Source organism: Bradysia coprophila, assembly GCF_014529535.1.
Source record: "Bradysia coprophila strain Holo2 chromosome IV unlocalized genomic scaffold, BU_Bcop_v1 contig_84, whole genome shotgun sequence".
NCBI lineage: Eukaryota > Metazoa > Arthropoda > Insecta > Diptera > Sciaridae > Bradysia > Bradysia coprophila.
In genome coordinates this window covers 6,263,833-6,277,927 of record NW_023503376.1, presented here as the reverse complement: position 1 = coordinate 6,277,927, position 14,095 = coordinate 6,263,833, and the positions used below count along the sequence as shown (strand labels likewise).

Genomic DNA, 14,095 nt, shown 5'->3' with positions numbered 1-14,095 from the left:
TTTTCAAATTAAAATTCTTTTTAATTAAAATTTTTCATTACAAATTTGACAAATCTCAGCACCTTTCTTCAGATCCATCTGTAGATACAGTTTTGATCTCTTTATTCGTATATCAGATGATTGAAACCGAGGATAATATAAATGTTACACAAAACATTCAGCTTAATGTATACACTACACAGAGTCTTAATTTTTATTTTATTTTTTTACTTTTACCTCGTTCTTACTCTGCATTAGACTGAAAATAATATCTCCAGTTGTATGACGCATTCGATCACTTTGAAGACAATCCAAACATTTAATCCAAACTAGAATGCTACATTTCTAATCCAATCACATAATTGACCCATGTCAAATATATTTTACAAATGTGTCAAAATCTATTTTCTTAGAATGAACAAAAAAAATCTCCTCTCTCTACTCTGTATACAATGCAATATATGTTATGCTTTATATGTGCACACATGCTAAGTATTAATATGACATGTTGACTCGTTTTTTTTAGTACGGGCTCAAGGTGATTTGATACCATGATTCATTTGAATGTAGCTTTTTTTTGGTGTTCGTTTTACAGCAATTACGGTTACAAAAAACCTAATTTTTCATTAGATTTTTAAACGTTAGCTCGTTACGATTTCAATGGTGAACGGTATTTTATGTATAATATTTTGGTTGTAGTATCAATCACAATTTAGAGCAATTGTTTATTTGGCCTTTAAATATTGTTTGAATGAAGATAGCTGAAAAGTAACCGATATTTTGCGATTATCGCGCCATCTCTGAGCTATATGTAAACCAACAATGATTTTTTCATCGAATGAAGGAATAGATTACGCCCTCGTTTCGGCATTTACTTATTATTATAAGGAGAGCTAAAGGGAATGAGTTTTGACTAACTATTCAAAATAACAACGCAAAATCCTACTGAAACGAAGGTGACAGCTAATCATCATGTAATGATTCATTTCTGTAGGAAGGTGTAGGTAAAAAATTAAAGGGTGAAATTCCGGTTGAGCCCCCATGTGGGACTTCACTAAGTATTAAAACGCAAATAAATGTTCCAATATGTCGTTATTCGTTGACGTTACAAAATGAACTCAAATGACTAGTGAAAAATAGTCTTATAATGCATTGGCATTCACATGCAAGTGTAGCATTATGGTTTCCTTTACAACTTATTTCCGCTCATATTATTCTTTGTCGTAAAGAATGTTATTTCCAAATGTTACATCTTGCTTATTATAGTTCTAGGCCACTAGGACATTGTGGGCTTTACAAATGGTATATTGTAGAAAGACCAGCAACAAGAAACGTTCAAGTACACTACAAATTCATAGTCAGTTTCTTCTGATAGCCGCAAATCTGACCATAACCTGATGAGATATAACTTGAAATCTAAATATAAAAATCAGGTCAAACCTAGAACGTGACATATACCCTGAAAATTTCAGGTTGTCTGACAATTTTTGAAGAAAGCAGGTTCATTTAAGTAAGCATGGTCAGCTCGAGTATTTTTCGAAAAATCTTCAGGTCAAACTGGTTTTTGACCGCAGCTGACCTCCAAGAAGGCCTCCAATGAGTTTCAAAAAATTATACTTCAAACAAAAGAAGTATCTTCAGGTATTTGTGACGAGATAACTTAAGTGCAATGCAACATAGTTTTCTCAATAAAACTTTTGTGCGCATTTCTTGCAATATGTAAGTGCAAACATTGTATAAACTCCTGAAGCACAAAACTGGTTTCTTTCATTTGAAACGATCAACAAACGAGAAGATATAGCAACACAGCCACAATAAATAAATGAATATTATGTGCGACATGACAACGATAGATCTTAAACTATATGTACGTTCATCAAACAAGCAGCACTACGTATGCATGTAAACATAATGGAATTCGTATAATTCCACGTCGGTCTCACACTCGAAGTTGATAGCATGGCGGGATAAAAATTTATATGGAGCAGACAAGACAAACGATAAATGTACATTTTATATATACGATGGGATCAGATCAATCAAATTTAATAATTTCTGCAAACAAATCAAAATATATGCATGCGTTTGCTGAACAATAGGAGGAGAAAGAAAGTGGAGAGAGAGATATGAAGAAGGGTCTTCATAGTTTATTTATGCGTTGTGTTTATTGGGAGTACAGTGCAATATATATTTATGAAAATCAAATATTTTCCAACGGGAAATAAGCAGTCACAACAGAAATATTTTGTTTTTGTTTTTGCGCTGATAAAACTGAATACGTTTGAATATACTTTTAGATTTCGAATTAGGATGTGAATGTGAATTGGTTTATCAAGTTGTGTTGCGCAATAACGCAATAACCAGTCGGCTCTATACCAATAAAAATTTGCATATTTAATATACTTACACTTTGCACAATAAGGGAGGATGTGACGCAGCTTAAAATTTAAATTTAGCACTTCCTAATTGCAGTACCTATCGGAAACTGGGGAACGAATGACGAAAGATGTTGTTGGATTGTTGGGTCGAAATAGTTTTTTAAATAATGACAAAGAAAATTTAGAATTTAACTTAAGTCCGCACTACGTGATAAGAACAATTGATTCTAGTTAGATCATACTACTTTGGTTTCTCCAACAGTACCGCATCTGAATACTCATAGGGCTGAGTTCCTGAACAAAGGCCACATTCAGAGGTCAGGTCGAAACGTCATGTAGCATCTGTTGTCAGCAGCGACGACGAAAATAAGCGACACAGGGTGGTTAGAATTTTTTATATAGATGAATTAAGTTTAATGAATCGAGCTCATAGATTTGTCAATCACTTTGTCGATACTTTAAACAAAAGAGTAGTAGATTTAATGATTATATCGGTTTGGGGGATTCTTTTGAATAACTGCTAACCCGGAATCAGAAGCAATTTTCATTGGGCTTTTTTGTATGTACCTATGGTAACCAAAAACCATTTAAAAAAAATTCTGGATGCTTGTGTGGCCAGTGGGAGGTGATCGAAAACCCAAAAACATGTACTTTTTTAATGAAATCTTTCCACTCGTGCCATGGTCTGGTCGTGTGAGATATCAGCAGGGGAAGAATGTCATCTACATACCAAATGCAACAAAAACATCCAAAGACCGTTTTAACTACTGCTCTCACCAAAGACATCAAATATGCATGAAACAAAGAATGTACCTTTAAACTGTGAGTTTGAGATTGAGACTCACTTCCTTTACTCGAAAAACTTCGTGCAGTTGGAAGATCTGATCAAAATAGTATTTTTCCTAACGCATGCTAAGAGGATTTTTTTAGCGAACGAGAGGTTTCCAGAAAGAGCCGGAGGCGAGTGCTGGAATCAAGTTCGCTAAAAAAGCCTCTTAGCATAAGTTAGGAACAACGTTTTGTTTGTAGTGGGCTGGAAATGACAAACAAAAAATATTTTTGACAGAAATGAGCTCTGGGATTGTTATTTTCCAAACGCATGATAATAGTTATTTATCTACCAAGGTAGGTATGAAGGTACTTTTTCGCACTAGATGTCGTGTGCGACAAAATACCGGCATACCTACCGTGGTAGATACAACGTTTTTCGCAATTTCGGGCCATAATCACCTTTCCAATGCAAAACATGTCCTACATTTTGTTCCAAAATTCTTGTGTATACAGAAATTCATTTGAACGATCAAGAAGGCTGCATTATAATACACATTGCTATGTGTTGTGATGTAAAGAGACGCGTTGAATGAAATCGAGTAGTCAATGCTTAGTATATACGCTTCAACAATACGTTCGGTATAATTGTGTGACTCTATAGCCGAATGGCTATAGTCGCTGCTTTGTGTTCAAAAACCTTTTGGTGTCGGGGGTTCGATTTCTGGTCAATGCAAGATTTTTATTTATAAAAATTTAGCCTTCGTTGAAGGTAATAGGTTCTTTAGCGTGCGAAAAAAAAAGTTGATATCGCACTGTGTCCAGAAATACAGTGAAATAAATACCTTCAAAACGACACTAAATGGATGCATGGAAAGGTGATGATTATGGACCGGAATTGCGAAAAAGGATTTTTTTTACCGAATGAGGGTTTTTCGGCACGAGCCTGAGTAGGGCCTATTTTTGGATTTTTTTTTTGGAAATTTGGAAGTTTCCAAAAACCGAATTTTACTACCATTTCGAACGGTTTCGGCAACTCCTGAACTCAGTTTTTCGTTTTGCCTGACTCTCAGTTATTTTTTTGATTCTTGACACTATCAACTTTCAAATGAAGTCGAGCATGATTAATTTTAGATACAAGGGTGCGCTCAGGAATTGCCAAAACCGTTCGAAATGATGGAAAAATTTGGTTTTTGGACGTTCGCAGTTTTTGGAAATTTTGGGCAATTTTTTGGAAATTTTGGAAAAAAATTCCAAAAGTAGGCCCTGAACCTGAGGCAGCTCTGGATTCGAATTCGTTAAAAATCCTTTTAGCATAAATTAGGAACAGAACCTATCTTTTCACAAACAGCATACCAACGGTATTTAACTCTAGAAGCTAAAACCACTGAGCAACAACCGTATATATGCACTTTTCGGAATGAAAATTCTCTAGGTACACGAAACGTACAAAGTCATGTCGTTAGATAGGTAATTGCATGTACTTTCGAGTGAGATTTTTCGTACAAAAGTCTCCTCAGACTGAGCTAGATTTCGTTCGGTTGAGGCTTTAGTGAACACAGGGTGTTCTTGATACGGCTCTGTCATGTTTGAAAATTAATGCCACACTGACTGTAGCGACAAGGCATGTCCCTATAAATGGTCTGGCATAGAATTATCAGAGTTTATTGTTTTATTTTCATCAACAACAACAACAACAACAAAAAATTATTTTATAAATTAACGAAAATGGATATGTTAAAATCAGAAACGATAAAGTAGCACAGTTTATACCTACCATTGTTCTTAAGAAAATACCACCTTAATGGGTGCACGATTACGATACGGAACACGTTAATATACCATTTATATATTATGTGTAACATAGTGACACAATAAAGTAATATTATATTGTTATTTAAAATAAAATGCTATTTTTCGAAAAATAAATACGAACGAAGCCTATAATGTACACACGATAGAGAACCAACGTGTTTCGTGTAGGTTTTTCCTTGTATCATGCCTTAATACATTGCCACATAGTCACGCGGAAAAATATTGCATTCTACAATGTCGTTTAAGATGCATTCATACACCAAAGATATTTAGCCATGATTTAGTTTAATTATGTGTGCAACATGAATATGATGTCACTTTGAATTCAGGACGCAATCTTATTAAAGTGGGAATATGTTATGGTAGATAATGGTAATAAATACATTTGAATGGTTCAGAAGACGCTTCGGTTATTATTATTATTCGTGGGAAAGTGCTAGCATGCATGCATTGCTGTATGTATCTCTATATCCATATGGAAGAATGGAACATCGTAATCAACGCAAAGTTTTTAAGATATTTCCATTTTTCCTCAATAATAAACTTGCAGTGCACTCTGCAGTGTTGTCGTCTCTAGCTAAAACTTTAATTGCCACTGGGTAATGAAATGTAATTGCTCATTTCATTTAATTTTCTGCTTGAGTTACTGTCATCGTCTAGAATTTTGACTCATTTGACATCTAAAAGTTTCTCAAACTTTGCTCTTGATATGAGTTTGTGTAGATTTTCGATGTTTTTGTTCTTTTGTGTCGTTTTTTTCCGCTTACTAAAGCAATACAAAAATTGAACGGAGTATTCACTCCGAATGTAATATCCAAAACATGTATATATAGCTGGAGCGAAGGTAATAATAGTTTTCTTTTATCGTATTCTTGGATGTTTCCCCTATTATTTTAATGTCCTATGTGCGGTGCCAACAAGGGCGAGAGTAATTTCTCTTTTGCTTTTGTAGAATGAAACAGACCAAAACAAAAAAAATTATACATATCGGCTATAACATCTGTTATCGACAGTGACGACAACAAAGAAAGCAATGCGTTCTAGCTATTTCGGTCCTTTATATTAAATTTTACGTTAACATTGGTGAAGTAAAAGATTTTTCTTGTCGAAAATACTTCGAACAAAAGAAGTAGCAGAATCGACAATAACACTGCTGTGATGTTTGACGTCAGTGAAATTTTCATTTTACAGATGATTTCATTATTCTCCAGAAGATAGACACAGTCAAGTCTTAGTTCGCACAGTCGTAAAAATATTTCCGAAGATGATGATGATGCTCTAAAACACATATATAGAGTAGAGTATCTTGTACATTTAATAATGTACACTTTAAATACATTAGTAAATATATTTTATTGGAAACCCTAAAATAATATTTGTCTTATGTTCACCCTTTTTCTCCATAAATTTATACAACTTTGAAAGACATTTTAACAGATTTACCAGATTTTGGTGTGCATGCAGCAGCTCAAAATGTATTCAAAATCAAATTATGTGAATTAGGCACAGGCATTTTGTGTTTGTTTTCTCTTTTTTTTCGTATTTGTACAGGCATCAAGCATTCACATGAATCACATTGTTGTGAATACGTATTCAACTCGAAAATTAATAAACTTAACAAAATATGCGTTCGATGAGCATATCTCTCTGTCGGTATTTCAATATAGAAATTGTGAAGATTTTAAGTCTGGTTATCCAGACCTCCGGAATCAAGTGTTGACTCTTTTATATTTGCAAGGTTGCTGGTGCCTCCGTTCTAGAAAAATGTTGAAACATCAATTTTTTTGAAACTATTTAAACAACACGGAAGCCTTGGACACACTGACCAATTTGTATAGGTCAGCCTTGCCGTCTTTTTTTGTTGTTGTAAAAAAAATATTTTTAATAAAAAAATGTTTTACTCGCCCAATTCCGGTTGTGGTAGTCACAACATATTATGTGCAACTGTCCAACATATAATAACGTGTGTGTGAAATTTGATTAATTTTTTTTTTTATAGAATGAGTATACCCGCCTGGTCGATACGCTTCATTACTTAGTTCATAAACGAGATAATGATTTTTCGATTGTAATATGAAGTTCATTGCTGCACGTACAACGAAACAGGATATCACTTTTTGTTTGTTACTGAAAGCATTGTTCGCAATCGATTAAGCTATAAAACGAAAACAAGGCTGAAAAATAATTGCGTCCCGATCCACCCGTTCGTAATTATACTTTTCAAACGGGGAAAGTCTTAAATTATTCATTCAATTAGTGTCGTTGGATAACAATTTATAATTTGAAATCTCTCGTTGCCTATGATTGTGAAGAACGTGCATCCGTACTAATTACGGAGCATTCCTTGGATATATAACATACAGCAGACCGGAACGAAGACATGAACGAATAGAGGGAAAAAAACTAACTAACGCAAATAGATTTATATCCTTTATCCGTTGTATATATGTTGTGTACAGTTGTTTGTTGAGGGTTGTCAGGCGAACAACAATTCCTTAAGCTCTTAAACGTGTCACGACATTTTTTTGAAGATTAATAAATTAATCGATCAGAACAGTTTTGTTAGATGCCCTGTCTACTCGTCTACTGTTATCTCGGGATTAGCAATGGAAAAGATTCGTTTTTGTTTTCCCATCGCCCGTCCGATTTCTATCTCAATTGTTTGAAGGATGATCCACTACCTAACCGTGTACACTCAGAGGTATCACAAAGTCGAAACTAGTTTCTTATTGTCTCTCCTTTTTTCCCAATTTTTCCATTGTAGAAATTATCCCTCGCTACAGTGAATAAATAATGTTCGTCGATGTCTTTTTATGGTTGAAATGAATTCTTCATTGTGTTACACATAAAATTATTTATTACGAAAGATACTCCAAATTCATACTTTCTATGGGCAATTTTTAATTCATATTTCATGCGCCGCGATTGTTAAGCCTTACAATAAATTTTTTTTTTTGTCGATGAGAAAGGGTAGTTTATGGTTGGTTTTATTGTACAGTAAAAAATAAATGTTCAACAACCTTTTATTGAATCGAGTCAGAAAAAAAAATGTTTAAAAAAGAACAGCACCAACAGCACCCATTTGTAATGCATGTGGAATACGAACTGTAAACAAAACCAAGGAATATTATTGAGAGTAAAAAAAACAACATGGAATATGATGAGTGGATGTTACAAAAATGGTTGGTAAGGTTCCAATCACCCTAATTCGTATTATTGGCTTAGATATGAACGTAACATAAATCTCGATTCGGGTATAAACAAAGCACAGCACTCATATGACTAGGCAGCGTACAGAGTATTCAAGGCATAGAAGCGCATACATTATAAAATAGTACAGTCGAATCGGTAGATTTGTTTGAAAAATATGTTGAAAAACCGCGTGATTACACTTACAAAAAAAGGACTCTGCGAGAGAGACAAAATTCAATTTTTTTTTGTTTACTTGACAGCTCGCACTCTCACGGCTCTCTCACTGAGTATTTTTTGTTGAGCGTTCGAACACGTCGAAACAATAATAAAATCTAGTACTTCTTTGTTTAGTATTGCTTGATACAAAATCTATTACTACATTTGTTTAATAATAAGAATCCGGTAACTATTTTCCATCGTTTATGTTGACTAGAGAACAGAGCCTATTTTTGGAAATTTTCCAAAATTTTCCAACACCGAATTTTTCAACCATTTCGAACGGTTTTGGCAACTCCAAACCTCAGCTTTGCGTTTTAGCTAACTCTGAATTATTTTGTTTGATTCTTGACACTATCAGCTTTCAAATGAAGTCGAGCATGAATAATTTGAAAGATGAGAGCGTCAATAAACACACAAAATCATTGAGAGCCGGCTACAACACAAGGCTGAGCTGAAGAGTTGCCAAAACCGTTCGAAGTTATCGAAAAATGCGGTTTTCGGACGTTCGCAGTTTTTGGAAACTTTTGGCAATTTTTTCCAAAATTTACAAAAAAAATTCCAAAAATAGGCCCTGCAAGAGTAAGGCATTGGTTAGCCTGACGATGCTAGCCTTTCATTTAGACTTTTCGATGTTAGAGGTATTAACGAAATTACATTTACTTCTGTTGTATTTTGTGACCTATCACCTGCGTTCGTCTACCCTATAGATCGCATCAACTTTTACCGCAGTTCATAGTATACTTCGCTGCGAATGAACTGCAAACATACAATTACGTTGTTGTAAATTGAATGCGTCCCTACTAAAAATTATCTCACCATATGTACGAACAATGCAATACTAAATGAACGTTTAGACGGTATGTGCACAGCGCGCACATATTACAGCATTTTGTTACTCCCTAGATTGTGTATACCAACCGAAAACAGACAAAAGCACATAATATTACGAGAGTATACAGAAAAAAAGAGGATATTTTAAATCCCCATAATTTATTGAGTAGTTGAGGTTTGTTATGTCACATGCTCATCCAGAAAAGGTTAAACCTGTAAAATTAATAGGCTGTGTATGTGTGAATGTGTACATTGGGAATTAGTTGATATTAAACAGTACAACCTCCTATTTATGCTGATAAATATAAATGACGAAGGGTGACTAAAGCAAATACGATAAATTTAAATAAAAAAATAAATAAATCTTACCTTATACTAGATGTAGTACAATATGTGTGTAAGCTCGACTTTAATTTATGTTGAACGAAAAATTGTCTTACTTTTACGCAGTAAGTGGATAACAAATGATAATTTTATATTGTCAAAGATGCACTTCGTTTCCACTGTTTATAGTACGAAAATACGTCGTTAATCTCAACGTTATAGACAGTCGGAATTGTATTTTTTGTAATTTACTTACGAAAACAGTACTTCTCCGTTCTCCCCGTTCTACGAATTTGAAATGTCAACTTTTCACATGAACCCTCATATGCCCTTTTCGCACTAGTTCGATAGATGTTTTGCATGTGCCATTTTTGCATTGTATAAAGGATCCTGTGGTAATACAAAATTTAATTACGGATCTTCCGGTTGTTTTGCTTGGTGGATACAAAATTTAGAATTGTTGGCTACTTCGACATCAAAGTTTTAAAAAAAAACTGGCTCGATAGTCTATCTAAATGATGTGCTACGAACACATTGTTTTGCCATACTCATCTGCTGTTGGCATTACCAATTTCGTAGGTAGGACTTTTCAGCTTTTGTCCCGAGTTTTGTAGCTGTGGACGAATTATATGAATAGTAAACTCGATACAACTGGGATCGAAGGATTTGTAGCACATTCCTATTAATTTACATTGTCATCACAAATACCCTGCAGAGACCTAACTACATTTATTAAGGTGGTAAAAATAAGATAAGATTCTACAATCAACGAAATAAGGAAGTATTTTGACAGCGTCAAAACGAAGTTTGTTTGCTAGAGAGAGAGAGAGTATTGTCATCATGCAATACATAAAACATAACTGGAAACAAACGAAAGCTCAATGATTCACACGAGAGAGCTACTTTAAAATGTGACATTGATAACAGCGAAGAAAAGGTGAGAATAATGACGTGTTATCACTGATTTCGGTTTTAAGAATTTCGGTCAGCATGATGGATATTAAAACCTTATTCAACAACGTGAAATAGATTTTTCCACTCACGAATTAGGGTGCCAAATTACCGCTCGGTTCGTATAATCTCCATTTGATTCAGTAACTTGTCGAATGTGAATTCTGTTTCTTTAGCGAAAAATTTTTCGAATTCCAATTTTCAATGTCCTTTTTGCTGTTTTCAGCAATTTCCTAAATCGTTTGAATGAAAATCCCGATTCGACTATTGTCTTTTGTGGCAATTAAAAAAAGGAAATTTCAAAGAAAAGAAATCTTTTGTTTCTACTATAAGTTTTCGGCCGAATTATTTCAGTACAAAACGGAATTTGCCATAGAGAAATAAAGACTTTACATCAAATACAAGGGGATAGTCTACACAAATAAGGTAGCCGATTTTGTTGCGATACGTTTGCCGTTTCTAAAAGGTTAACTTGACTAGTTTAGGGATTCAGCATCTCATCAATTACTTTTCATTTTTTCCGTGGATATTTCAATTATTTAACGAGTAAAATAGCATACTTGCATCGTCCAAAACTACTCCTTTGGCTAGTCAATTCTACTAGTCAATATAAAAATTTGGGAATTTGGGACACGTAATCTACTATTATCGTAAATAGCAATTTTGGTTAATGACAAAGCACTTTGTTAATGACCAGTCTATATTTGCAACTGACTTTTATTTTTGGAGGAGTCACCATTTGCAACTGTTCAAAGATTAAAGTGACAATTTTTTTTTGCTGTTTAACCAAGTGTTTTATGTAGGCTTTTCACCTGAAACATGAAAAAAGAAAATGCATTAAAAAAGGTGTGTTTCTTGTGTCGCGTCGTCCGGGTTATTACGGTTATTGACTTCGCTTGCTTTTGAATGATATATAAATTGCCGAGCAGTTTAAATTCTTCTTCAGATCAATTCCATATCTCGCGGTTGAAATTTCATTACTTTTGTTAAGAGACATTTAAATCGGTGAAGTTACTGGGAAGATTTGGTTTAAAAGAATTTTTATAGAAACGAAATACAAAAATGAATCTATTGCCTATCATATTGGCATCGATCACTGCATTGATTCACAATTTTGCTGATTACGACAAAGCAAAAGACTATAGCAAAACGCTTTCGACACTGGATGGTGATCTAAATTTTCCAAGAATCACCACGTATGACTTCATTGTCGGTGAGCATTTATTATGGCAGATATGTACCTGCAGGGATGATCAGGGTTTACTATTCAGAATTTTTGTTTTTAAATACAGTTGGAGGAGGATCGGCCGGGTCAGTCATTGCTGGAAGACTTTCTGAAAAGTTTAATGTTCTGCTATTGGAAAAGGGAGGCGTTCCGGTTCCCGCCACCGATAACCAATTTCTGACGGCAAATGTAGCACGCCATCCAGCAATAAATTACATATATTCCACAGTTCCGCAGACTCATTGTGGTCTTGAGACCGGTGGAGTAGGAACATGAAATGTTAATTTCCCGCATCTCCACTAAATAAAAATAATTTTGCTTCAGATACTAAGTTATATCGTCGGTCGAATGCTTGGCGGTTGTGGATCTCACAATGGAAATGTGTACAACAGAGGATCGCCACATGACTTTGACAATTTCGCTAAGATTACTGGTGACGACAGTTGGACCTATAAAAATGTTTTGAAACATTTTAAAAATATGGAACGATATATCGGCACATTAGTCAATGAAACGAAACGAAAAGGTTGAAATTACAATTCCAATTCATTCTACGGTTTTACGAACTCCAGATTTACAGACCTGTACGGCGATCGAGGACCATTCACTGTTGAGTCACAAATACAACCGATTCAATCGGCATGGTTCCAAGCCGCTAAGGAACTCAATTACCCCGTTGACGATTGCAATGGATATCAAAGAGAAAGTGAGACTGATTTTGCAGATAATTTTGAAAATGAAACGATAAAATATTGGCGTGAGCCGTAGGCTTCACTCCTATTGTATGGACAATCGTAAACGGCCAACGGCAAACTGCCTACAAATCGTTTGTTAAACCATTTGAAGATTCGCGGAAGACGTTGACAGTCTTAACATATTCCGATGTTGAACAGGTAAAATTTGGATTTTAATCGAACTGTAGTTTATGTACAGCCTAAACCTTCATGTTGAGTCGCTTTAACGTCCAACCAATGACTCGTAATCTAGGTACTCATCGATTCAAACAAAGTGGCATATGGTGTTCTCTACCGACGACACGGAATGGTCCAAATTGCACATGCAACTAAGGAAGTGATTATAAGTGCTGGAACGATCGGCTCGCCAATGTTGCTCATGAAGTCAGGTGTAGGACCCAAAAAAGTGTTAGTAGAAGCCAAGGTAGCTCACCCTTCACCTTCCTTCTGTTTTAAGTTTAAATCCAAATCCCATTTCAGATTCCCGTTATCAGTGACTTAATGGGCGTAGGAAAGAATTTTCAAGAACACGGTGACGTAGCTTTACATTTCACAGCAAACAAGCCGAATAAAGCATTTTTGGAGGCATTAGACGAGGACGATGTGGAAACGGAACTGCAAAAATATTTTGGAGGAACGGGCTTTTTGACTAATTGGAATGCCGGTCAAGCCTATGTTGTCTCATCCATTGCAAAAGCAGATGGCGAGCCCAATTGGCCAGACATTCAACTGACTTTGGTTCAAAATAAGGCCACCGCAAGTGTAGGATTCCCTCAAAGTGTCGATTTGTATATGCATGCAACTGGTTGCCGAATGAAATCGAATGGTGAGATCGGATTCAATACTACTGCGTACTTGAATGGCGAACGAGACACATTGAAATTGGCTGTGATCGATCCTCGCCTATTTTCAGTGCCTAGTGATGTGCAAGTGGTGGTTGAAGGTAGAAAATTCCCTTTGATTCTGGCTCACGCCAACACTTCTTTAATTACATTCATCGTTGTTGCAGCCATTGAATTGGCCTTTAAGATTGTGACGAACACGACACAATTCAAGAAGATGGACATAGTATGTACGGACACAACGCCCGATAAATGTTCCCATTTAGTGTTTCGATCGGCAAAATATTGGGAATGTTACATTGCCCAAAGAGGAGTTCCGTATTGGCATCCGACCGGCACTTGTTCAATGGGAAAATCCACAGATCCCAATGCAGTTGTCGACTCCAAACTTCGGTAAAAAAATTGAAATTTCTTCGGTTATCACTTCAACAAAGATAAATTGCGTTCATTTTCACAGAGTTCGCGGCATTCAACGATTGCGCATCGTCGATGCTAGTGTGATGACGAGAGTGACGAATGCAAACACAAATGCACCAACCATGATGATTGCAGAAAAAACCTCTCAACTCATTCTAGATGCATATGCATGCAGCAGAAAATGATTGGCGTGATGATGTACGAGATGGACGGCGTGTATTTTGTGATTGATAAAAAATAAAAATTGGTTGAAACTTAGAGAATCAAAAATGCCGAATGACGTCGTGTCAGCATTACAGAGTACAGAGTTTGATCCTTGCAGGCAACATTTAGTCGAAAATGGGCCCATAAAAGGAAATTCGGGAGGAAAGTAAAAGCCGTAATCGGGTCTGCCTGATTTCATCATATCGCTTCTTCATG

The 14,095-nt window shown here is 35.4% G+C and overlaps 1 protein-coding gene across 1 annotated transcript; it reads left to right on the top strand.

Annotated features, from left to right (window-relative positions):
* Window positions 1-11,424: 11,424 nt before the first annotated feature.
* On the top strand, window positions 11,425-13,918 carry LOC119073007 (oxygen-dependent choline dehydrogenase-like). The gene is made up of 9 exons (XM_037178332.1): window positions 11,425-11,670; window positions 11,750-11,946; window positions 12,007-12,208; window positions 12,263-12,388; window positions 12,451-12,575; window positions 12,670-12,840; window positions 12,897-13,359; window positions 13,426-13,651; window positions 13,716-13,918. The coding sequence occupies exons 1-9, from the start codon at window positions 11,520-11,522 to the stop codon at window positions 13,858-13,860; spliced, it is 1,806 nt and encodes a 601-aa protein (XP_037034227.1). The 5' UTR covers window positions 11,425-11,519; the 3' UTR covers window positions 13,861-13,918.
* The last annotated feature ends 177 nt before the right edge of the window (window positions 13,919-14,095 follow it).